The sequence below is a fragment of the Anneissia japonica genome, unplaced genomic scaffold, assembly GCF_011630105.1.
Source record: "Anneissia japonica isolate Jap-2015-1 unplaced genomic scaffold, ASM1163010v1 scaffold288060_len1141017_cov207, whole genome shotgun sequence".
Classification (NCBI taxonomy): Eukaryota; Metazoa; Echinodermata; class Crinoidea; order Comatulida; family Comatulidae; genus Anneissia; species Anneissia japonica.
In genome coordinates this window covers 86,736-111,607 of record NW_022712486.1, presented here as the reverse complement: position 1 = coordinate 111,607, position 24,872 = coordinate 86,736, and the positions used below count along the sequence as shown (strand labels likewise).

The 24,872-nt window shown below is 34.0% G+C and overlaps 1 protein-coding gene across 2 annotated transcripts in view; it reads right to left on the bottom strand.

Moving 5' to 3' along the window:
- Positions 1-24,573, bottom strand: part of LOC117107873 — a 57,968-nt gene extending 33,395 nt beyond the window's left edge. The window contains exons 1-36 of one of the 2 annotated variants that reach the window (XM_033249691.1): positions 24,339-24,573; positions 23,755-23,848; positions 23,054-23,090; positions 22,511-22,643; positions 17,294-17,464; positions 16,946-17,028; positions 16,624-16,694; positions 15,976-16,088; positions 15,787-15,883; positions 15,138-15,246; positions 14,310-14,484; positions 14,107-14,158; positions 13,250-13,387; positions 12,952-13,163; positions 12,324-12,433; positions 11,780-11,997; positions 10,643-10,794; positions 10,004-10,180; positions 8,816-8,962; positions 8,233-8,375; positions 7,650-7,720; positions 7,448-7,560; positions 7,079-7,248; positions 6,650-6,827; positions 6,354-6,497; positions 5,487-5,678; positions 4,887-5,025; positions 4,361-4,533; positions 3,852-3,990; positions 3,403-3,609; positions 3,070-3,136; positions 2,062-2,225; positions 1,717-1,941; positions 1,296-1,379; positions 720-806; positions 487-626 (exon numbers count right to left, since the gene is read on the bottom strand). In XM_033249691.1, the coding sequence (XP_033105582.1) occupies positions 487-626; positions 720-806; positions 1,296-1,379; positions 1,717-1,941; positions 2,062-2,225; positions 3,070-3,136; positions 3,403-3,609; positions 3,852-3,990; positions 4,361-4,533; positions 4,887-5,025; positions 5,487-5,678; positions 6,354-6,497; positions 6,650-6,827; positions 7,079-7,248; positions 7,448-7,560; positions 7,650-7,720; positions 8,233-8,375; positions 8,816-8,962; positions 10,004-10,180; positions 10,643-10,794; positions 11,780-11,997; positions 12,324-12,433; positions 12,952-13,163; positions 13,250-13,387; positions 14,107-14,158; positions 14,310-14,484; positions 15,138-15,246; positions 15,787-15,883; positions 15,976-16,088; positions 16,624-16,694; positions 16,946-17,028; positions 17,294-17,464; positions 22,511-22,643; positions 23,054-23,090; positions 23,755-23,848; positions 24,339-24,500 (4,887 nt within the window). In that variant the 5' untranslated portion in view covers positions 24,501-24,573. Of the gene's footprint in view, positions 1-486; positions 627-719; positions 807-1,295; positions 1,380-1,716; positions 1,942-2,061; positions 2,226-3,069; positions 3,137-3,402; positions 3,610-3,851; positions 3,991-4,360; positions 4,534-4,886; positions 5,026-5,486; positions 5,679-6,353; positions 6,498-6,649; positions 6,828-7,078; positions 7,249-7,447; positions 7,561-7,649; positions 7,721-8,232; positions 8,376-8,815; positions 8,963-10,003; positions 10,181-10,642; positions 10,795-11,289; positions 11,419-11,779; positions 11,998-12,323; positions 12,434-12,951; positions 13,164-13,249; positions 13,388-14,106; positions 14,159-14,309; positions 14,485-15,137; positions 15,247-15,786; positions 15,884-15,975; positions 16,089-16,623; positions 16,695-16,945; positions 17,029-17,293; positions 17,465-22,510; positions 22,644-23,053; positions 23,091-23,754; positions 23,849-24,338 lie in introns of those variants that run through there. The other variant, XM_033249692.1, reaches the window with a different exon arrangement.
- Positions 24,574-24,872: the final 299 nt, after the last annotated feature.

The window sequence follows — 24,872 nt, the reverse complement described above, 5'->3', positions numbered from 1 at the left end:
ACAGCAGAGTTGGACTCTCATTGAATTAGTGTGATGGCATATTCCTGCAGCATAACAGATACTCAACAGAGAGATGTTTCAGAGATGTAGACTGTGAATGATTACTAGATAGTAATTGCCTTTGAACTGGATAAGAAACTATATCAATGGTACAGAAAATTTTTCAACGAATCTGTGGGTTTACCCTGACGTTAACTCTCTTAAATTAACCACATTAATATATATGTGTATATATATATATATATATATATATATATATACATATATATATAAAAAACAGGAGGTAAAAGATTTTATTTCTTAATTTATTTTATTTCAACAGTATTTTGTGAGTGAATAGTTTGTGAGCATTGTCCATCATTAAATAAAACAAAAAAAAGGTAGTGAAATAGATTATTTCATAAAATTAAAGAATTAGCAAAAGAGAAACGATAAATGTCTTATTAAATATAATTAAAGAAATATTGAAATATCCATGGTATTAACCTTATTCTTATATTCTTCCACGATCGCCGTCATCACATCTTGAATATTGTTTGACAGAATATTGTGCAAATCCACTGTTGCCTCAAAATCTTGGATGGTCATATTCATAATTTTAACAAGAAATGCTTTAACTCCATACTCTGAAAATAGTAAAGTTAAAAAAAAAAAATAGAAAAATTTTTTATTTTATATTAAAACTAAATTAAGGAAATAAAATGAAAATGATTACATACCCGTCAAACCTCCGCCGATTGCTCTTAGGCTGCCATTTATACCACGAGGAAGAACACTGAAGTCTGGGACAATCTCAGCAAGAAGTTCTGAAAACAAAGATTACATAAAAACAATTATAGTTTGTTAAAAGAAGAATTTTAGTTCCCTTTGGAAACTAAAAATGATTAACAGGTAGAGTCGAATTTGAATAGATTTTAAAGATCCTATAGGCCTACACAGGTCCATATAATTATTCTCCCTCTTCAAATGCTATAGCTGGGGGCATTTGGCAGGGATTCTCACAAACCATATGCTACAAATGTAAATATTAGAATTGTATGTAGGCCTTACATAAATAATTTTGTTGTCATCGTAATCTATTCAAAAGACTGTGCTTCGACATGGATGTTACATGCGCACGATGAACACATAAAAAAACCGCAGCAATGATGGCACGCTATAGATGGTGCCCTTTCGACAAACAGGTTCACAAGTTGATCAAATCCAGGAACTCATCTAATTCTAAATATATGTTTTAATTTTCACATATTCTACTCCAACCAATCCATTTTTTTGTAATGGTTCTGTCATTTTACCTGCTACTGCTGGGCATTCGTTAATTGAATCTGCGATCTTTTCCAGTTTAAAAGGCGCCTTAGTTCTTCTGCTAGTTCGTTCACCTTCAGAAGCAAAAACAAGCCTACTTATAATACTGTACACTACTTGATGAATGTTTATTAAAAATTATTTTTCTGTGCAAATACAAGGTCATCAAAATCTTGAAATAATTGCGTCTTTTGCAGCTGGATAAGGTTGACATACGTAAATGAAGTATCAGGTATAAAAGAAATCAGAATACAAAGGCCTATATAATATGTTTGCCCCTACTATTCGATTCATTAAATTATAGTTTATAAATATTTGAATTACTAATTTACAAAAACAGATAAAAATGTTCATCAATTGCTAACGTTGGCGTTTCATAGAATACAAAGATATTCGCAAAAGATAGCCTACCTTCAGATTTCCCTTCGTTATTGCCTTTGATTGACATCGTATTCAGTTTCATTTTTACGTTAACATTCAAAACACCATTGATAATTTCTACACCGCTGTCAAGCAAATTCTGCCAATACCTTAACACATCATCCTTTATATATTCAACAACACCCTCTTTAGGTATTTCTGTGACATTAAATATTCGTTCCATCGCGGACCTTGCAAAATATTTTTTTATATTAACTGCAAAATAAAATTTAATATTGATTAAATGCAATAGAACGTCAGATTTTAGTAAACTGTATCCACTACTACATTCAAAAGTAACCATTATATAAGACTTATTTTTCAAGGATAGCTTACTGTCTTTCCATCCAAATGTACCATCAGGATAACGAAATGGTATTGGAATAAGCATATCATTGAAGATATCTTTCAATGGTTCGCAGTCATCATCATCCGAAGTTGAACACAGTTGTGACTCCATGTCAAAATACAGTTCACCATTTTCTAAGCCAGCAGAAAATCTATTGAAACAATTCAGTTTCGTTCATAATGCAACATGATTGATGCGAGTCATAGAGATTTGGACCCTCTTATTTTGGCTAATGGTAATGGTTGAAGATATATTTAGTGCATAATACGTAGTCTCTATCATTAGAATATAAATTATTAGTGAATTATGTCTCCAATACATCGTCTTACCATTGCTTGGTCTAAAAATTCTTCCTATTTTTCACCTACATCAGATATTCAATTTTTCTAACAGGCCATCAACACATTTCTCTCACAATCACAGGCTTGGCCAGCGAGCCGTACGGCCGTCTTTTGGATGGCTACAATTATTTAGGAAGGCCACTTTTACCGTGACGGCTTGGAAGGCTTTGCTTAATCAGCTTGGCCTAGCCTAATTGGGCCTGGTCTACTTTTAGCAAATTCTTTATATTCTTCAAATCTATTGAATGTTACATTAAACTAAATCTAAATCAAATTTAAGTTTGATAAAAACAACATTTATTGATTGAATGTATGTTGTTTTCGTACCAATATTCGGTGGGGATTCCCAAAGATAGGAGTGTCCCCCCCCCCATCGGCTCAGTGCCACGCCCATTGGCTTTTATTTTGGACGGCCTATTTCGTTTTTCTGGCTAAACCATTGCTCACAATAGCTTTTTTTTATTTTGTGACACTAAAGGCCACTTTTCATCTTTAAGATGATTTTATCAGGCCTATGTTTATGATATACAAAAAAAAAAAGAAGAAATGTAAGCTCTGTGTGGCCAATAATTCTATTAATTCTCAAAAAATCTTGATAAAGTCAAATACAAATAAAAGTTAACAATAAAAATAATTTAAACAATTATCCCATACCTTACAATGAGTTCTTTGTTGAATTTTTTCCAACCACCTTCTAAGACTACTACTTCTTTTGATATTTCTGCAAATTAACATACATATTTTTTATTATATTTGAATTTATGCACAGCTTTCTGCATCAGCATATACAGCAATGTTTATATAATACAGCTTATTTTTTTCATACTCTCAATGTTTGATTGAATAACAATGTGCATTTTGATAAAACATTGTACAATACATAATGAAATGATTACACTGCTGTTGTACCATAAATTAAATTTTCAGAAAATTAAGGTTGGTGATAAAAAAAAAAACACAACATTCAAAAACATAATTTAGAATTACCAAGAGGATCTGGAATAATGTTCCTTATGTTGTGTTCTCCAAGTCCAACTTGAAGTTCTTCTGTATCAGGAAGGTATCGCACAAAAACCTTCAGTGGATATACATTGGAGTTAACTTCAATTGGAATCTGACATTCTACACCCAAGCAGAGGTCCTCGAAACGGCAATAAGCATTCCGTTGCATAGCTACCATCAACAAGGGACACACTGTGGATATCAGATAGACAAGTAAAATGGGGCTACTTTTGATTTTTCTTCTATTTTTTTCACTAAAGGATAACTAAATTAGAAACACAACTGAAACATAAAGCCAAACCCAAAAATTTACCTAACAATAATTATACAGTTACAAATGGTTATTATACAAATAATAGATTGCTAACCAAAAGATAGCATTCAAAGCATAACAAACTGAAGGGTCAACTTTGATAACAAAAAAATTAACCTACTATCATCTGGTTGACCAAATCTTGCCAATAATTCCTCTCTAGCGCCCTTGATAGATAAACCTCGTTCCTGTAGGAGTGTTCTAAGATAATCATCGGTGAGGGAATTTGGTAGAAATGCCTTGAATCCACCGATTTCTTCCTAGCAGTTGAGAAAAAACAGCAAAAATGGTATTTTTCGCTTTCTCCATTTATAGCACCAGGCAAGTTTAAACTTAAATGTTTTATCACTGTAATTCATGTCGATATTATGCAATATTTTGATATGAACTGAGAAATTTAAATGAAAATTAGTTATAAGAATGTGGAGATATAGTTATACTTTTGTGTAATTAATCTGATGAATGTTAAATATATAATTCGTAATTTATATTTCTTTCAGTGTATGTCTATAATATGTTACTATTAAACCAAAGGAAAATGTATATAGGTCTACTATGTAGATTATTGTAAATATTACAGTACTTATCTTTAGGTCATATTCAATTTAGCTTTTGTGAAACAGACTGTACCTTAAATGCAATCAAAGTGTCTATTACTTTCTGTTTCAGTTCATTGTCTTTCAAAAGTTTGATTGCTTCCATTACCGAGCACATGGACATATCGCTAAAACTATAAGGATCAAACTGAGGACCGGCGGCAGTTGGTTCCGGTAATCCAATTGTAGATGCAAAACTTGGCGGAGCTTTTATGCATTTAAGAAAAATAAGTTTTAAACAATCAACCACTAATGGACCATTTGGGAGTGACAATAAAAATATATCTAACTAATCAGATTGTGTTATTCAATATTAAACAGTAATACGTTCAATGACAGAGAAATGTTAACATTTTTATGTGAATTAAAACAACTTCACTGGGTATACAAAACTGTTGAGACTGAAAGATATAGCTTTAATTAAATACTGCATGTTTCTCAAATAGTGTTAATGACTACAATAGCGGTGTCGACCGTTGGCCGGTGCATCGTGTCGGCTTCATATGCCTTCATCAATGATATAATGTCAGTTAAAATTAGGAAAGGATTTAGAACAATACCTTGATCTGCAACCAAAGCCAGCAAGCCACTGCTTTCTATTGGAATTGTGTCTGTCGGTGGGGGTGAGGCCCTCGGTGGAGTAGCGTCTTCAGCAGTTGGATGAAACGGGATAAGATTATCATACTCGATGATAAATCCCTACAATAAACACAAAACTTTGTAAAAGTTCATATGAGAAGAGTTCATAAGAGAAGAGATCATGGCAACGTCAGGACCTGCCTTAAGTGAGATGTGCACATTAATATAAGGTTTTAGGCCCTATCCAAACTATCAAATTTATTTTCACAAAATCATGTGACATATCGAGGTAGCATTGCTTCCTAATGTGAATGGTACAGATATTTTAAAACAGTTGATTGAGCATCAATAAAATAACACCTACAAAAGGCAGCAATGCCATTTGGCGTGTGAGCAGATGGAACCAACCACACTAATAATATTTTGTTACTTGCATTTTAGCAAATTAATAATGAATACTCCTGTTAGTTGTTTCTGATAGGTACAAGTGCTTTGTGAAAGAATTTAACTTCACAATTTAAGCACCAATAATAATGATGTTATCCAATAATGTAGTATCTCAATTCAAAATGTTTGCTAACCTTATACTTGACTATATTTAAGTTCCGTCCAAACTCAAAAGATGGACATTCAAGTTTAACCTTTTCCATGAAGGGCGATGGGTCGATGTATTCTGTACCAGCATCGTTCAGTTTTTTCATCACGACATGAATGTAATTGTGAGGTTGGCAATTTGAGACCGAAGCTCTTCCAATAATTTCTCCCATGTAAACCTGCATTTCAATGAAAAGTAATAGTCACAGAGTTACCAGAGGGTTAGTAGAGAATTAATGTAAAGTTTGGTTCACACAAGCAATGCTTTGGCTGAAACAGCATTAACCTTTATCTACACTACCAAGTTTTATGTGACAAATAATTGTGATATGCCCATATTTGGGTGTAATATGGCATCATCATGACCATATATAAACACATCACACACATCTGTAAAATAAATTTGATAGAGTGGACATTGCTATCAATGCATTTTGTGTTAATGCCTCTAAAGTGCTCTAGCGCAAACAAAGGAAGCAATTTTGAACGGCAATTTTGGAATCAAATGTACTTGTTATCTTTATATATTCATATAAAGATAAGGTCTCTTAATGTCCACTGGTGCTTTGCTCTCTCTGTATAACAATACAATTCACATTACTGTATTAACTACTTCTAATATACCTGCCTTATATATACTGTTACCTAATTATGTGTTTTAGTCATATGTTCAGTATTATTGATATATATTTATATATTTTGTATTTTAACCTTACAATGAAGTGTTTGCCGCCTAGTATTTCCATTTTTGGAAAATAAATGACATCATAAATCTTGATTCTTGAATAATTATGAAATAAATAAGTATATATATACATTATGGCTAAATATATTACTCGTTCAAAACTACATACCTGAACTGGACCGTCAATGTACTGTTGGTAGACATTTATATTATCTATTGTCAAAATGGTATCAATCAATGATCCACCAGTAATTTCAATTTGGATTGTTTCATCACCAATCACAGAAAGAATACCTGAAAGCGGCGCTACAACCTGTAAATACACAAGAAAATTGATTGAAATTGGAGCAAATGTTCCATTGCACAAACCGCTTGTAAGTTTTCAGAGCCTCGTAAAGATAGTTTCTAAGTTAAATCCAATTTACAACTACATGAATAAACTAAAACAATTTGTTGACATCTTACCTGCTGATTATTTTTGATTATTAGGTCAACGCCAATTTCGCTGTATCTGTCTAAACTCGTGGTTGGATAAAATCCATCTTCGGGACATGTATCACTCCTTTCTCGAAAAATTCTGGGAAAGTCTTTATGAAACCGGACACCAAAGATGTCTTCAATTTCATGTCGCGCATTATCAACCCTATGTTGCAAAAATGCATGATTTTATTATAAAGTAAAAAACATTTAAGTGTTGTCTTTAATTATAAAAATATATTTAAAGCAACCATATTATCGCCACGGAACTAGAAATTTATAAAAAACTGTTGTATGATTATATATAGTCATAATTTGCATATATTATGGTTATGGTAGAATGCCATTATGATTATATTTAGGCATGTTACATGCTTTTGTCAAATAAAATATAATGAATTCTAGAAAGGGCCTTACACTCTCTTTAAAACATTCACGACTGTCGCATTTAGCTTTCCCATATGTGACTTGACAATATCCAGAGACTCTTTGAATGAATTTGGAATGTCTTTGAGCTGCGTCAATGTTTCATTTAATTTTGCCAATGCACCACGAACTAGGCTCATGATTTCTCGTTGCTGTACATTCTAAAAGATTAATTTCATCAATTTTAATCTATTAAGAACAATAAGCAATATTTATTAAGAACATTAAGCAATATTTTTTTTTAAATCATTTAAAATGTATCAAACAAATATTAATTTAAATTATTTAAAAAAGCATAGAAATACATCAACCAAATATAAAACACACATAATAAATATAACAGAAAAACATATACCATACCTCAAGTGCCCACTCTTTCAGTTTTGTACGAAGTATTTCGTCAACTTCCTTAATCATCTCTTTTTTATCTTCCACCACTTGTCGGATGTCTTTGTACCATGTTGGGGGAAGACCTTTAAAACACACAATAATATTACCATAATGATTTATATTATTAATATATGTTTAAATAAAGTATTGAAATTGATGGTTTATTTCTTACTTTTTAGGTTTGTGAGCTTTTTCTCAATTCGATTTTTTGTGATTGTAAACTTTTTCAATGCTCGTTCGGTCCTGTATAACAAAAAAATTTTAAAAATAGTTATTTAAACAAATTGTTATATGTCAGTTTCATAAATATTGTTGTCCCCCATGATTTTGGCCTCCTGAGCCTAAACCTATTCTGAATTCGCCCCAAGCAGGAAAACTGTCTTGGAAAGCCGATTTCACAGGGAACGTCAACTAGAGGAGACGATCTTAATTTTATTTATTGGTATATTATATAAGATGGTAGATATGATATTTATTTTATAATATATATTATCGCTATTATTAATAAGTCGCACGTTATTTTAAATACAATTGAATATTTATTGTCATCCATAACAATTATTATACAACAAATATCTGTACAAGTAAAGGCGATCCATACAATAGCTACACTGTCGCTACAGTGTTTTCTGCGCAATCATTGTACTGTGTACAACGATTCGACCGACCAATCAGCATCTCCGAAAGCTATCGGCAATAACGTGTAGCAATTGTATGGAAACCAAGCGTACACCATCTGTTTCTGGCATTCTTACTTATCAAACATCTTCAACAAATCTGCAATTGCTTCTTTAGGGTGGTCATGGAATTTGTCGATAATCATCTTCATTGCTTTTACAGTTTTATAAATCTGTTCAACATCCCAAGGAAGCTCGGCAAGTAGTTCGCCCATATATTCCTGCAAAATATAATTATAATTATTGTGTATTTAGTGATCAATATATGTAAGTATATTTCAACAAAAATCAACAAGGTTCTACAATGACTTAAAATTTATGTAAACTGTCAGTCCCAGAGCCATTAATGAAAATTGACCTTTCCAAAGCGCCAATCAAACTTCCAAGCTAACTAATCTAAACCGTACCAAGAATACGCACTCGTCCCACCAATACATGTATTGTCCCACAAATGCACGTGTTTACCTATGTTCACGCTGTCAATCATTTTATGAGACCTTAGCAACAATACACAAGGGGTGGGGCTTAATGGAAAAGTTTATTGGGAAAAAGTGTTTCAACTGTAAACAATTAACAGTAATTATTAAGAACACATTGTTGACCTTCTTTGACACTTGTAACTATATCAACAAAAGTTATCAAGGAGATCTTATAATTTTACCTCAAGGAATGAAATGATGTCTGCTTTAGTATCTGCAACCAGTTGATCACCATTTCGTACCAAATAAACTGCATTTCTAATTTCAATTGGAACATTCTCAAGGTTTATGATTCCCAGTTCATCTAAAATTTGAACAGTTGACATTTTCTATAGATAAAAAAATGATGTAATTAATGACCTTTATAACGAATATCGATCTGTAGCCGAACATTTACATTTTCAAAACAAATGTTGTTCATAACTATGATTTTTACAAAGAGATAATTCACAATTGTACACTCTATTCATTATCATTCGACTTATAACAAATTTAGTTTTCATGGTCGACTTACGGGAAAGGACAAACTAATGGATGGACGCAAACTATTAAGGAATTCATTATTTCTGGTGGTTGTGGTACAAGTATACCAGTGTTCTCCCAACTGAAAAATTTTTACTGCTAAATTTGTCCATAAAAAATTGCAATGCGCACAATGTGAGGTACGTTACCCCTTTTTAGTTGGGTTAAATGACTTGAAGACAAAACAACACATATTCATAGTGTAGATATAGACTGAAATGATGTTAATTTATTAAGAGGGCCAGCCTGGACTACCTAAGCCTAATCAATAGTTTTTTTTATTTTACAAACTCAAAATTTTTACTGGTTGGTTATTTTTACTGGTAAAATTGACGGCTAAGACGGCTTCAGGAGAACACTGTATACCTTAATAGGATTCAGTCATCCGTAACGGTCCTACCTTCTCTCTGCACAACCTAGATTTGACCCAAAAGTTCTAGATAACCAGACGACGTGAAAACTCTATGTTATCACAATGTGCAGAGGACTTAATTCAAAGTAAGTATGTTCTAGGCTATGTAATTTAAAGCTTCCTGTTGGTTCAGTATCTAACCCTAACCCTAACCATGACCCTAACCCTAACCATGACCCTAACCCTAACCATGACCCTAACCCTAACCATGACCCTAACCCTAACCATGACGATTGAATGCTATGTTTTATGATTAACATGCTTTATTTAGTGAATATTACATTGTGTTAGATCGCTTCTTTGTGCATGCTCTCATAACCAGAAATTGAAGCAAGCTTTATTACAAATTAGTACCTTGCCAAATAGTATTGATACTGCTATCAAACTCACTGCTAATTATTATTGTAGGTGATATACATAGCATAAATTAGCTTACCGATATATCTCTCATCAAAGCTTTATATCTGATAACAAGGGTCAAAATATCTTGGTCAAGTCCAAGGTTCAAAACCTCAATGACTGCGTTGAGTGCATTACGCAGTCCCTGTATAAGATACGTTAGTAATGCATCGAGTTGCTTGATGGCTTTTGGCAAAATATCTAATCCATAATCCTAGAAGAATGATTTTTTTAAATATTAAAAGAACTGTCAGTTGTCATCCATTAAAAAAAATCACTAAAAATGAGTAAACTCTTCGTGAAATCCTCCCCCTCACAAAGGTGCCATAATAATATGATTTCGTGATTTTGCTTACCTCTACTCCCCCAACCCCTCAACATACGTTTCGTACTCTTGTCAAAATTATGAAAAAATTAGTCATCTCTGATTGGACACATGAACATATGTACAGTATCTTTAAGATACAGGCGATTAAATGCTGATACACTTCAAGATCGCTCAAATTCAAGTCCGCTTTTACAACGTACCAACTAATAATCGTTCTACACAGACCTTAAACATGTTAATTGTAGACCGAACCCTGACACCACCCCAAATTTCAACAATAGTGCAATCAATCAATTGGATGGCGAATTGTACGCAAAATCATATTACGATCGTAAATGATTACTTTACCTCTAACACATTCATTGTGTATAATGACAGTAAATGCAGGTGGGATTCCTGGTAGGCGGCTCGAAAATTTTCGAATGGTGAAAACATTCTGAGTAGAAATTTGAATGCTCCGTATAGAGAGAAATCATGGATTGCTCTAGTTTCTTGTGGATCTGTGGATGAAGTAAAATAGACAATTTCCATCTAACTTTCTTCACTGGAATTTTGAAAATCATATTTCCTGAAAGACAGTGGGTATTGTTACGACAGTCTTACACAAATTCTTAATTTGAATTGGATTTAATTTGTATCAACATATTGAACTATTAAAACATAAGTGTTTGTACAGCAGCGCCTACTAAGCAATTAATTAATTATTAAAGTTAGCGATAGGATTCTGACGATTTAGAACACTTTCATAGATTAAAATTATGCTCTGTCCTTACTACTTCTTTGACAAAAAAACTGTTGAATGCCCATATATAGTCATGATGTGCCTATATATGGTCATGATATTTCATCATGACCATATATAGTCATGATGTGCATATATATGGTCATGATGTGATGCCATCATGACCATATTTAGGCATGTCACATGTTTTTGTGAAATAAAATTTGGTAGTCTAGACAGGGATTTACATAAATTACAAAATTAAATTGGCTACCTGAAATTATATTCATGATGCTGCTTGACGTGCCGCCGTAATTCCCGCCAATAAATTTGTCCCCTTCACTGCGATCTGTTAAATGATCTAGTTCTGGTATTAACAAATCTACTGCTTCTCTTATGAACCGTTTACCTCTGTTATGAGTAGTCACCGTCTCATTATGAGACTGACCTGGCTGTATCTCGACAACACTACCATTAAAATTGGGCTCAGTTCTAAAAGTTTCATAGCAAAAATGAATAAAATTATTATAATTTGTGCACAATTTATAACAATTATTATGAGGAGTGTTAATAGTGTGGATGTATTTTCGTTAATAGTAAACATGTATAGAGCGCTGTAGATATTTTTAGATTACGATTTTCTTTATATATGGTCATGATGTGATGCCATCATGACCATATTTAGGCATGTCACATGTTTTTGTGAAATAAAATTTGGTAGTCTGGACAGGGATTTACATAAATTATAAAATTAAATTGGCTACCTGAAATTATATTCATGATGCTGCTTGACGTGCCGCCGTAATTCCCGCCAATAAATTTGTCCCCTTCACTGCGATCCGTTAAATGATCTAGTTCTGGTATTAACAAATCTACTGCTTCTCTTATGAACCGTTTACCTCTGTTATGAGTAGTCACCGTCTCATTATGAGACTGACCTGGCTGTATCTCGACAACACTACCATTAAAATTGGGCTCAGTTCTAAAAGTTTCATAGCAAAAATGAATAAAATTATTATAATTTGTGCACAATTTATAACAATTATTATGAGGAGTGTTAATAGTGTGGATGTATTTTCGTTAATAGTAAACATGTATAGAGCGCTGTAGATATTTTTAGATTACGATTTTCTTTATATTGTTTCATGTACACCTTTGTAAAGTACAAATGTTTATTTTGCCTGCAATAACTCAAACTTGCCCATCTTTAAGGTTAGGGTTGAAGTGCGCCCGCATTCATCAGGAAAAGGATATGTAGGCGTTTTACTGGTTAAATAGACACTGCCTAGTAGGTCTATGTCTACTCACAAGACTGCTAGATTGTATGCTGCAGGATTCTCCTCACATAACTTCTTAAAGGCTTTTTTATAATTTCTGTTCTTTTCTGTCTTCCAAGCATTAACAAGGGCATCAGCAGCCTACAATGAATGTAAATAATAATAGACTAATGGAAATGGCAGATATTGCAATACCTATAATTACTAAAATGATAAAAATATATGGATAGGACATGTACTGTGAAATCAGAATCACCTAACATCATGCAGTAGTTACAAATGCAAATGTATTAAGCTGGCACTCACTCCAATCGACGGTCGTCAGCCGACAAGATTTTAAGGAGAACGCAGTGCAACGATGCGCGCAACAAATCGTTTCAATACTGTCGCTACAGTGCTTTTTGTGCAATTTTTGCGTAGCAATCCCTGACGCAATCAGAAGGCTCCCCAATTCGACCGACCAATCGATCAACGATAGCGTGTAACGATTGTATGAACACCAAGCTTTAAACGAAGATTCGTTCAGACTGCCACCGATTATCAGCAGACAGCGCCACGCGTTGCCTAGCGCTAACAGGGAGCGGAGTTGGATTCATCATACGACGGTCGTTCTACCGTTGTGCGATGCGTTAAGTGCTCGGCTGTAGGAAACAACTAACCTGTTGTGTATGGAAATGACGAAGGGCATACAACCCAGATTCCTGAAAATGTTTAGGTGCTTCGCTTGAATTTGTAAAGCTCAAAATGTAATCGGCAGATGTTGGATGTGCACCATTTCCCAAAGCACCAAGTAATATCACAACATCTCTTTCATATCTTTCCAATGAATCAGGAGACATTGTCGACCTTCTTCGACGATGGTGCCATGCATCTAAAAATATTTATAAAATAATATTCATATGACGATCTGATAAGAAAAATGGGTAATGTGATTTTAAAAGATAAATATAAAATTACCAAATACTCCAACTTTCTTATGAAGTGTCTCAACTACTTTTTCTGCCTCATCATGGCGCCCTTCATCTTGTAAAATCTTGACAATTGCACCGCTTATGAAAGTAGCCAATTCTCGTAATCGTACTTCCTCACGTGTACCTAGAGTTTACCACATTTATATTAAAATGAAACAAAGTCAGGCATTATTATTATATTCACAGTGAATAAATAAAAATATGCAAGAACATATAAGTATAAATCTTTGCCCACGCTTTGGGTTTCAGAGGACAATAGGTGATTTGGCCATATATGACATCATCATGCCATATATGAGCAAATCAAATGCTATTTTAAACAAAGATGGTCACCTCAAACACATAGGGCTGCATATTTAGGTGTACATGTATACTCAGTGCTCATAAGGATGGTTGTATTTTTTAGGATTGTGTGTGCTTTGTCTCATGAAAAAACGACAAATTAGTGAGTTAAATGAATCGTCTAAATAGAAATAAGCAATGAATTTACAATACACAGTTTTATAATAGAGTGAGATACTTTTACATGTAGGCCTACCATACTAGGGCCTATTCAATTCAACTATTGAACATGCGATGCTGTCATTAACCTAAATACCAAGAGCTTATCTAATACTGTTTACATTATTTTGATTCCTGTTTAGATAGAATTCAATGACCGTGTCCATAAATAGATACTAAATAAAATTGACAATAGATAACTCTGAAATAACAGATGACACTTTGCAAAATGTAATGTAATATAGTATTGTTTAGCTTCCTTTACATAATTCCTGATACAATTGAAGCTATACAAGAAAACATATTAAACATTTATGACAGGTTTCTTGATCTTTAACATACCTTTATATTCCGATTTTGTGATTGCTAACCTTTCAACAGCATCGATCAGTTTCTATAAAATTTAGTTATAAACATTTAATATCAAACATCATTTAGAAGATAAATTTGTATTGTTAGTATTATTATTATTGTCATCATTGTGATTAGGCAATTATATTAATCCTGTTGTTACTCTATTAGACCGACATGATTGCTCATCATACCTGTGACTTTATAGTTTGGAAAAATGGTATGTGTTCCAGAAAACGAATCATTAGCGCAGCATTTGGAGTTCGTGAGTTAAAAAGAAGTTCAGTTAGAAGTTCTTGATTGTAGTTAGATCGAACCCCCGTAAAGGCATCCAATATAAAGCCACGGTCCATCACGTCCTGATCATTCCTTAACAAAAAACAAAGAAAACAAAATTAACTAATTTAAAATACAGATAGTTGAATGGCCGAGCAGTTAAAGCAAGAACGCAGCAGCCTACAACGTCTCGGTGATGGTTTCGAACGGCACGCTCGTCTGTGGTGGTGGGGGTGGAACAAGTCTTCTCAGATAAGGACTATAAACCACATGTGTACACAATTGTGTAGGGGGTTATATACAGCCCCTGTTGTGGGCAGACAAGAGTACCTGGTATCGGTTTACCTGGTAGCCCAGACATGAAGTGACCCTTAGGGAGAAGAAAGTTAGTGTATAAACTAATGTCCACGCCTCGAGTGTTCTTATCTTGAAATAGCGCTAGATAAGTGATGAATATACAGTATTATATAATAATACAGGGCTCCCTCTAATTAAAGCCACCTCCAATTAAAGACCACATTCAATTAAAGACCCTTTAATTGGAGGGAGGCCTGTGTTTTATATAATTAACAAGTTTCATCATATTTCTTCGACCTTATATAGATGGTTTGCATTACATTATATTGTCATGATAAACAAAATTAGATGCAACAAACTTTATTAAATTGATTGAGTGGTCTTTCGCATTCCATCTTGGTTGATCGATCAATCAATTAATCAATTGATAGATCTATTGATTAATTTACCTTAAAGGCTTGCTGAAATATTTATGAGCAAGATCCTTTGCCGTTTCGTATGGTAATTTTTCCAAAGCCGAAATAAGTCCACCGTAGCAGATGTTGATCTTATTAGTAACTGAAAATTTAAAACAAATATTATCATCAATGTAAGCCTACTTTGATTTGAGTTTAGATCGATATGTTTAACGTCTCTTAATGTCACAAACTTAATCAACTATTCTACCTAGAGTTTTTTTCCTTTTTATCTATTTAATTGCCTAATTTAATATAATATAATACTTTGTGTAGCTATATAGACCTACATGTGTTTGACCTAACTGTAGCTTTTGTCAAGTATCTATTTAAAACTAATGCTAAAGATTGTGTTTACAATACACACTTGTGGTAATATGTAGAATACTTTAATGATTTTATATATATTTGACTTTTCATATAAAGTAATGAAAAAATCCCTTTATTTGTTGAATTGGATATTAGATATGTATATTCTAATCCTTCACTTTCATGTCTTTATTTTCTGGTCTTCTCTCGTCCGTAAAGAAGATAAAAAATTTACCTTCTGTCAATGCCTGCCGTCAAATTACATAATTAAACTAATATTAATGTAAATAATGTTTGCACTTATAATGCTAAATATAGGCCTAAAACACATTACGTTCATCAAGATCGCCTTCTCGAAGGCAGGTCAGATTTCCTCTGATATGTTGCATGACCTCTTCCTCAACCACAGGATCTTCGTGAAAATTAAAATCCTAAATATAAAAAAGAATAATTACATAATTACCAGAAAAAACAAAAATACCTACATAAATTTGGAACATTTTTGTTGTTAAACACTCCTTACCGTTCCGACTTCTATTGTATCGTCAATAAGGTCATCTGGTCTTGGAGGCACTGACATTGGTAAGGATGTTAAAAATCGCATTTGACTATCAGCATAAACACTCATATCAGGCACTAGAGAAAAATTACAAAATGTAACAAATATTAACATAGAAATGTGGTATTGTCAAAAAAATAGATAGGTCATTCGATTCCTTAAACACTGCGCAGGTATCTTAATCTGTATCCTACTACAGTATGTTACTCGTTATAACAAAAATGTACCTTAATGCTCTGAAACCAAAACAAAAAAATGAATAACAATGAAGCTTTGTAAGCATACACAGATCCTTAGAAAGAGCGACAAACAAACAAACAACAAACAAAACAATGTTTTTTTTATGATTTGTATTCGTAAGACAAAATATGAACACAAATTCATTTCGGAAACTTTATGATGTCACAAACTTACTGGTTATTACATAGCGTCCTCTGTTAGCGGAAAAACAAAGTGAAGTATTTGTTGAACTGAATCAAGTTGTCGTATTCGACACTTTACGTTTCAGTGATAAACACAATTTCCTTTAGTCTAAGATCTATTTACTCCTGGTTTCCGTTGTTCACTATACATGATTAGGCTGAACACATGAAAACTAAATAGCTTACTTACATGGTTCCTTTTCACCGTTGATATGTTTTGGTTTTTCTAAAGGCTCAAAATTCATCGTACCAGCTCCCTCGCTTAATTATTAAAGGAAACATATTGAGAGTTATTGTACCAAAATAGACCTATCGTTATTGCAGGTTCGTTCAGCTATTAATGTTTGACGAACTAATGAAAAACACTCAGTACAATCTTTATCCTTATAATGGACCTTCCGTTAAGTCCCGCCAATATTGTGCAAAATGTACTTATTCCTCGCTATAAAACAGTGTGTGTAGTATTTACACTGAAAATATTGTAGAATAATAGAAAATAACCATTCACTAACCTTAGGTCTCGTCCACCGAGTGGAACTTCCTCATTTATTTGTATCAAGTGAGGAACTGTCTGTCCGGATTTGATATTGATTTCCTATAATAATTGAAACAAAATATTTTCTCAAATAAAAATACCAGTACAGTAACTGATAAATGGTTGTAAGTAAACAATTAAAAATGTGTTGGTGGACCATTTCAGTACCTATGCCACACCTACAGAAAACATTTCCCCCACCCCCACGCAAAATAAAACACACATTCAATGATATAAAGTATTGAATTAGAGGAATCAAGAATTTAGCAAAACTACCAGCTGATTAGAAATCCAAATATTGTTATAGCAATATAAAAAAGCATACCTTGTTGTGAAAAAAGTTGATTTTTTGCGGATGAACGTGAGCTGTTCTTCGTTTACGAATATGAATATCGCCTTGCTCGTTCTGAAACACTGTATAATTAGCATGGTGATGACCTGTATGGTCACGTTCAGTCGACTTAAATGACCAACTAGATGACCCAGCTGGAATTTGCTGTAAAATTATGATTTTTTAAAAATCATTACCTTACCATTTTATATATAAATATATATATTTATCTGAAGAGTGCTGCACAATGTATGTGTAGCACGAAACTAAATAGTAATAAATATGTCTAATCAAAGCTACTGTTGAATATACATATAGTAAATAACGAGTCAAACGGTATCAGAAAACTACCACTGGGAGACTTTCAGAGCCCTAGCATTTTGTGGTATGCAATTACTATTATGGATTAAAGCAATGATTAAACTAAATTGCTAACAAAAGCAGAAACATTTTAAAATGGAAAAACACAGTCTAAGTCTTAAAAAGCTAAATTTCAATGTTTACATATGCAGTAATTACAATAATTAGCAAGACCGTGTCTCTTGTCTACGGAGATATCTGATATATTACCTCAGCTAGGCCGCTGGAAGCAACATTTTTTTCCTATATGAGAATTGCCAATGAAGGAAAATTAAGCAGTACAATAGCCCGTCTCATTGCTTCGTATTGTGCCCGAGACGGGAACCAGTCAATGCCCCTCCGTGCGAAGGCCAATTCGAGCGGATGCTATTTTGAGCGGAAGATGATCCACTTGTGTGAACAACAACCTGTGCGAGTTATATACGAATTACTTCAAAATTTCCTATTTTTGAGCTAACAATTTCCCCGGTGGGTTCCGGGGAAGAAGCCTATAGCCTTATGTATAGAAAGTCGTACTTAATTGATTTTTAGGTTAACAAATAATAAAGTCCAATTTGTTCGGAATGTATATGGTAAGTGAATCCTATTGGGAATAGGAGTTTATTTTCCTTTATAGCCTGCCATTTCAAAACAGAATAAATAAATAAAAAAATAAATATACCCACATTCATAAAAATAATGATTTATCTTAAATTACACTAACTTAGTCAATGTTATCCTTTCCACATGAAAAAAACAAAACAGTGGGTTTTGAACTATAGAAGAAAATTGGTACGATGTCATTGTTACTGCACTGTTGATACTTGTCACAGGGGTGGATCCAGAATTTTTTAAAGGGGGAGAGGGGGCACACAACAGTTTCAGAAAAGATAAGTGAGCAGCACATAACATTAATATGCATTGAAATTTTTAAAATAGTGGTAAAACCGCCCCTGTGTTACACTACCACACTATTCATATGTGCACCTTCTGACACACCTATAATTTAAATTTCTATGGTGACAATTACAATTAAAGTTGCTCCCATTTACAAATATAGGCCTAAATCGTAAATCTACAAATACAATTACAAAATGATATAATGCAATTACAAATATAGTTTGCTTTTTTAAATACAAAACCCCAATCAGTAGCGGATCTAGGGGGAGGGGGGTTATGAATAGGGTGTCTAGCCACCCCCCTTTGTTTACCATGAAAAAAAAAATAATGGTAACTCGACTTGTGCATGTGACGCTAGTAAAACATACACTTTCTTTTTTAAGCTGAAAAGTGCACAATTCTATTATAGTTTTAACTTGTTAGCGGCCATCTTGGTAGTCGGATTTGCCAAGACTGTAATTCAAACATGGAGTAATTATCAAAAACTTTTCAGAACCATAGTAATCAGAGCATATTTTTGCATTTAAAACAAATAAATAGAAGAATATGGCAACGATAAATTCGCCCTTGTTATAGTTAGCACTAAATGCATCCGCTCAAACTGACATCCCCTCGAACTGACTGGCACCCCCCGAGATAACTATTATACGTATAGTTGTCTCAGACTGTACAAAAAAGAGACAAGCTCCAGAGAGCGAAATGAGCACGACTTGGCTGTTCTGTCTGCTCGCTCACTTTGTCTTTGGGGGAATAATGACTGTTTAATCATTTTCTAATATGTGTCTATACGCATTTTTATGGCTTCAGCGTTGGCGTTGAGGATGACAGCATCGGTATGAGAAAGACAACTTATCAGGGGTTGCGCCAGGATTTGGGGGGGGGGCAGGTCCCCGACAGGAGGGGGTACCGATGCCCCGACTAGGGGTCAGATTACCCCGACTAAAGCAAAGTGGGCGTGGTCAAGCTTTGATTAAAAGGTTTCGAAAGTTGTTATGGGACGAAGCCCTTGAAAAATTTGCCAATTTAGGGGTTTCAATGGCTTATTTAATCGATCTTAAAAGAGTCTAGGCCCTAGCTAATATGTAGAAAATACTGTACATATAATTTTTTTTTTTCTCCCACGAATTGTGCTTTTTTTTCCCCGACAGGGGACTCTGCTATTAAGTATTATGAAATTACTAATTAATAAATTTATTGGCACTAGGCTAGGCCTACTGTTTAGTAACATTCCTCTTCTCTGAAACAGAGTTAGTGGAAGTCTTAGAAGCTTGGTTAGGTTAGTTTCTAAAAGGATTTTGGAAGAGGCTTCTGCTTACGACTAGCCAGTGCTAAGCCCCTACTACATAACATGGTAGTATTCCAGCTGGTACAATATTTTTATACCTCCTTGGTAAGGTTAGGCACCGGTGATAATAGATTATGTACAACTATTGGCCCTCCTCAGCCTCTTTCTTTCTTCATCTTTGTTTTCTTATGTGATGTATTGTTGCTGAAAGGAATAAAAAAAATACAAATGAAATAGAACCTGTCTCTTATACACATCTAGATGTGTATAAGAGACAGGAATAGGAGTTTATTTTCCTTTATAGCCTGCCATTTCAAAACAGAATAAATAAATAAAAAAATAAATATACCCACATTCATAAAAATAATGATTTATCTTAAATTACACTAACTTAGTCAATGTTATCCTTTCCACATGAAAAAAACAAAACAGTGGGTTTTGAACTATAGAAGAAAATTGGTACGATGTCATTGTTACTGCACTGTTGATACTTGTCACAGGGGTGGATCCAGAATTTTTTAAAGGGGGAGAGGGGGCACACAACAGTTTCAGAAAAGATAAGTGAGCAGCACATAACATTAATATGCATTGAAATTTTTAAAATAGTGGTAAAACCGCCCCTGTGTTACACTACCACACTATTCATATGTGCACCTTCTGACACACCTATAATTTAAATTTCTATGGTGACAATTACAATTAAAGTTGCTCCCATTTACAAATATAGGCCTAAATCGTAAATCTACAAATACAATTACAAAATGATATAATGCAATTACAAATATAGTTTGCTTTTTTAAACACAAAACCCCAATCAGTAGCGGATCTAGGGGGAGGGGGGTTATGAATAGGGTGTCTAGCCATCCCCCTTTGTTTACCATGATAATAATAATGGTAACTCGACTTGTGCATGTGACGCTAGTAAAACATACACTTTCTTTTTTAAGCTGAAAAGTGCGCAATTCTATTATAGTTTTAACTTGTTAGCGGCCATCTTGGTAGTCAGATTTGCCAAGACTGTAATTCAAACATGGAGTAATTATCAAAAAGTACCATAAAAATTTTCAGAGCCATAGTAATCAGAGCATATTTTTGCATTTAAAACAAATAGAATAGGGCGACGATAAATTAGCCCTTGTTATAGTTCGCACTAAATGCATCCGCTCGAATGGCATCCACTCAAACTGACATCCCCTTGAACTGACTGGCACCCCCCGAGATAACTATTATACGTATAGTTGTCTCAGACTGTACAAAAAAGAGACAAGCTCCAGAGTGCGAATGAGCACGACTTGGCTGTTCTGTCTTTGTCTTTGGGGGAATAATGACTGTTTATTCATTTTCTAATATGCGTCTATGCGCATTTTTATGGCTTCAGCATGGCGTTGAGGATGACCACATCGGTATGAAAAAGACAACTTATCAGGGGTTGCGCCAGGATTTGGGGGGGGGGGGGGCCAGGCCCCAACAGGAAGGGGACCGATGCCCCGACTAGGGGTCAGATTACCCCGACTAAAGCAAAGTGGGCGTGGTCAAGCTTTGATTAATAGGTTTCGAAAGTGGTCTATAGGACGAAGACCTTGAAAAATTTGACAAATTAGGGGTTTCAAAGGCTTATTTAATCGATCTTCTTAGAGTCTAACTAATATGTAGAAAATACTGTACATATAATTTTTTTTTCTCCCCGACGAATTGTGCTTTTTTTCCCCGACAGCGGACTCTGCTATTAAGTATTATGAAATTACTAATTAATTGGCACTACTTAGTAACATTCCTCTTCTCTGAAACAGAGTTAGTGGTAGTCTTAGAAGCTTGGTTAGGTTAGTTTCTGGATTTTGGAAGAGGCTTCTGCTTACAACTAGCCAGTGCTAGGCCCCTACTACATAATAACATGGTAGTATTCCAGCTGGTACAATATTTTTATACCTCCTTGGTAAGGTTAAGCCTTGGCCGATATTAGTAAAAATAAAATAAAATGATATTATTGCCTAAGACTAAGTACCTGCCAAATAAAAAACGTAATAAATGGGCCTGGGGGCCAAGCAGAGCTTACCACGTAGGCCTACGCCTAATTACTGTACTGTATTTGTAGGATTTGCTTATTACACAGTATATTTTACTAGGCCTAATATAGTTAGGTCTAATCAGGGAACGGTTACAAATGTCCCCTTGGCCAAAAGATTCCCTCTAGGTTTCGCGCTTCAACTTATTCAACAATGGCTCAACTTCGCACTACTCCGTGTTTACAACGTGTTATATGCCCGACTGAATTCGAGGGGTCATGTGACATAGAACAGCCAATCAGGCTGCTTAATTTTTCTTCAATCGGCAATTCCGTGAGTTGCGAGCGATGTACCATCTTGTCCTTTTTTACAACACCGTATTTACCTTTCTTTGAAGATTTATATATAATTTAACAGTTTTAACGGATATTTTGATTATTATTATTATTATTATTGTTGTTGTTGTTGCTGCTGCTGCTGCTGCTGCTGCTGTTGCTGTTGCTGCTGCTGTTGTTGTTGTTGTTGTTGTTATTGTTATTATTATTATTATTATTATTATTATTATTATTATTATTATTATTATTATTATTATTATTATTTATACTCATATAATGAGTTATGTACGCCTATTAGTCTGAACTTTACATACAGTAATACGGTATGTGAATAAAACGATTATTTTACAAAGTCTTCATGATGAAGTCTGGTTGCGATGATTCCAGCCAATGCCTTCTTGATATTAACTGGCTTCATGTCATCATGCTTCTGGTATTTCACCAGTGAAACATCACCATTTTGATCCATGATAAATGAAAACCTAATAAGAAAAGAACTACTTTTATAATGTGTATTTTCAGCCGATTCTACCTAAGTGATCAGTTTCGGTGACAAATAAAATGCTGATACACTTATACCAGCCGATTCTTTGATTAGAGAATCATCTAAATGTATTGAATGGAATAAAATTAAATTTTAGGCCTAGTGACAATATGTTTCGACAGTCACTCCCATCATTATTCTAAAGTGAATTTGATATTATAATGGCCTAAACTAAGGTACGGTATTATAGGCAAAACAAATAATAAAGAAAGTAAATAGTCAAATAAAAACATGAACAAACATGAATTTAAAGTTACACGTTCTGTTATTTTAAAAATACTTTTGCTGGGAAAAAAATTGTTTTCTTTGATAAAAAAAAAAAAAAAACCCGTAAAACTGTATACCCACCAATTATCAAATTCAATGTCCATCTCGTCATCCGACACTAAAAATTTAATGTACAAGACAATCATTTTAAATAACAACTTCGGAAAATATGGTTCCACAGTAATAAAAGTTAAATTGAAATTCCATTTACATCCCTTATATACTTTGTTGAACAAAATGCAATTATATTATAATATTAATTACATATTTTTTTATATTTACATTTGAATTAATTTGGATGAGAGCCAGTGGCGTGCCTGAAGTCTGAAATGGGGGTGCTGATGGCGGCGCTAAGGTGAAATGGTGATCAGTTGAGGGGGGGGGGGCGCTAACTCGTAAAATAAAGTGGTTTTAGTTTAGTTTTAACCACTTGCAAGTGATTTGGGGTGGGAAATTGGGGGGGCGCGAGTACTTTTTGGAGGGGCGTGCGCCCCTACGCACACCCCTAAATACGGCACTGCTGAGTTATTGTTCCTGGAGAGTCCGGTAGAAATCCGTCAAGTAGGTTTTAATTACAGTAGTGTAATACCCCCCGTCTACATGAAAGTTAGACGGGGGGTAAGGGACAATGTATTCGTTAATAAAATAAGTAAATAAATACATTCCAAATTTTAAATAATGACAAAAACGAAATTAGGAAAAAAAAAATCAAAAAGTTTTAACGTTGTCTGTTGACCTATATTATTAACATATTTTTGAAGTATCACTAGCATCGTCCATACCTGTATGACTTTTAAAAGTCATTGAATAAGACCTCACCCGAAGGTATATCTCGTGTTGTCTATCTTCTGTTTCTCTAATCCATTGAAAACCAACCTATATCAAATAGTAAGACCCTGGTTATCGGGGTTCCCAGCCACAACTCGGTTAACTCAATTCATCAACTGCTGTATATCATTATACACTTTCATCGTATTACCGACAAATAGAACAGTACAGCACAAAGATATACCGATGAAACAACAATTCAATGTACAATATTATAAACCCTATAAGTTTTGAACAGTTTATAAAAGAGTGTGATGTGCCCGTATATGGGCATGACAATGTCATATTACACCAATAATATGAGCATATCACATTTATTTGTCACATTAAAGTGCGGATAGAGCTGTATGTGTTACAGTATTCACGTTTCTTCTTTGACGTTTTAATGTTTAGGCCTATTTAACACTGTGATTTTTCTTGGCATTAGATTATGCAACTTTCTTTTTTTACCTTTGAATCTTTTTAACTTTTTTATTTTCTATTTTGTATTTTATTAGGCCTATTTACAACAAACAATATAGTTTCTTGAATACCATACCTTAGATTTTGCATTCATTCTTCCTACATTAGTTAAATCTGTAGCTGTTTGAACTTCGTATTGATAGTCAAGTCCAGGTTGAAAGTTAAAAACTCGAGCTGCATCAGAAAATGCTGTGATTAGCATAAAAAGTAACAAAGATTGGCGCCAAAAAGGGCGCATCTTGATAGCGTCTGACGGAGTCAAATATATTGAGACCTGATTCTACCTACAGTAAGAAGCTATGAAGCAAAGTGACAATAAAATGGCAGATGCGATTATAAGTGACATTAGTGACTTCACTAAACCCGATGATTTTTCATTGGACTATGATACGCCAAATAGTGCCTCCTATTGGGCCATAAAGAGCTGCACGACGCACATGACATAAAATATATGTTTTATCTTTGTAAGCGTTGACAAAGACTACAGGAGTAGCCGAAATATTCGCCCAATAGATGTTAGTGTTTCTAAAGTGAACATCTTACATATATGAGTTTCATTACTGAATTACGCTATATAATACATTCTGTTTCAAAACACACGTGGCACGTC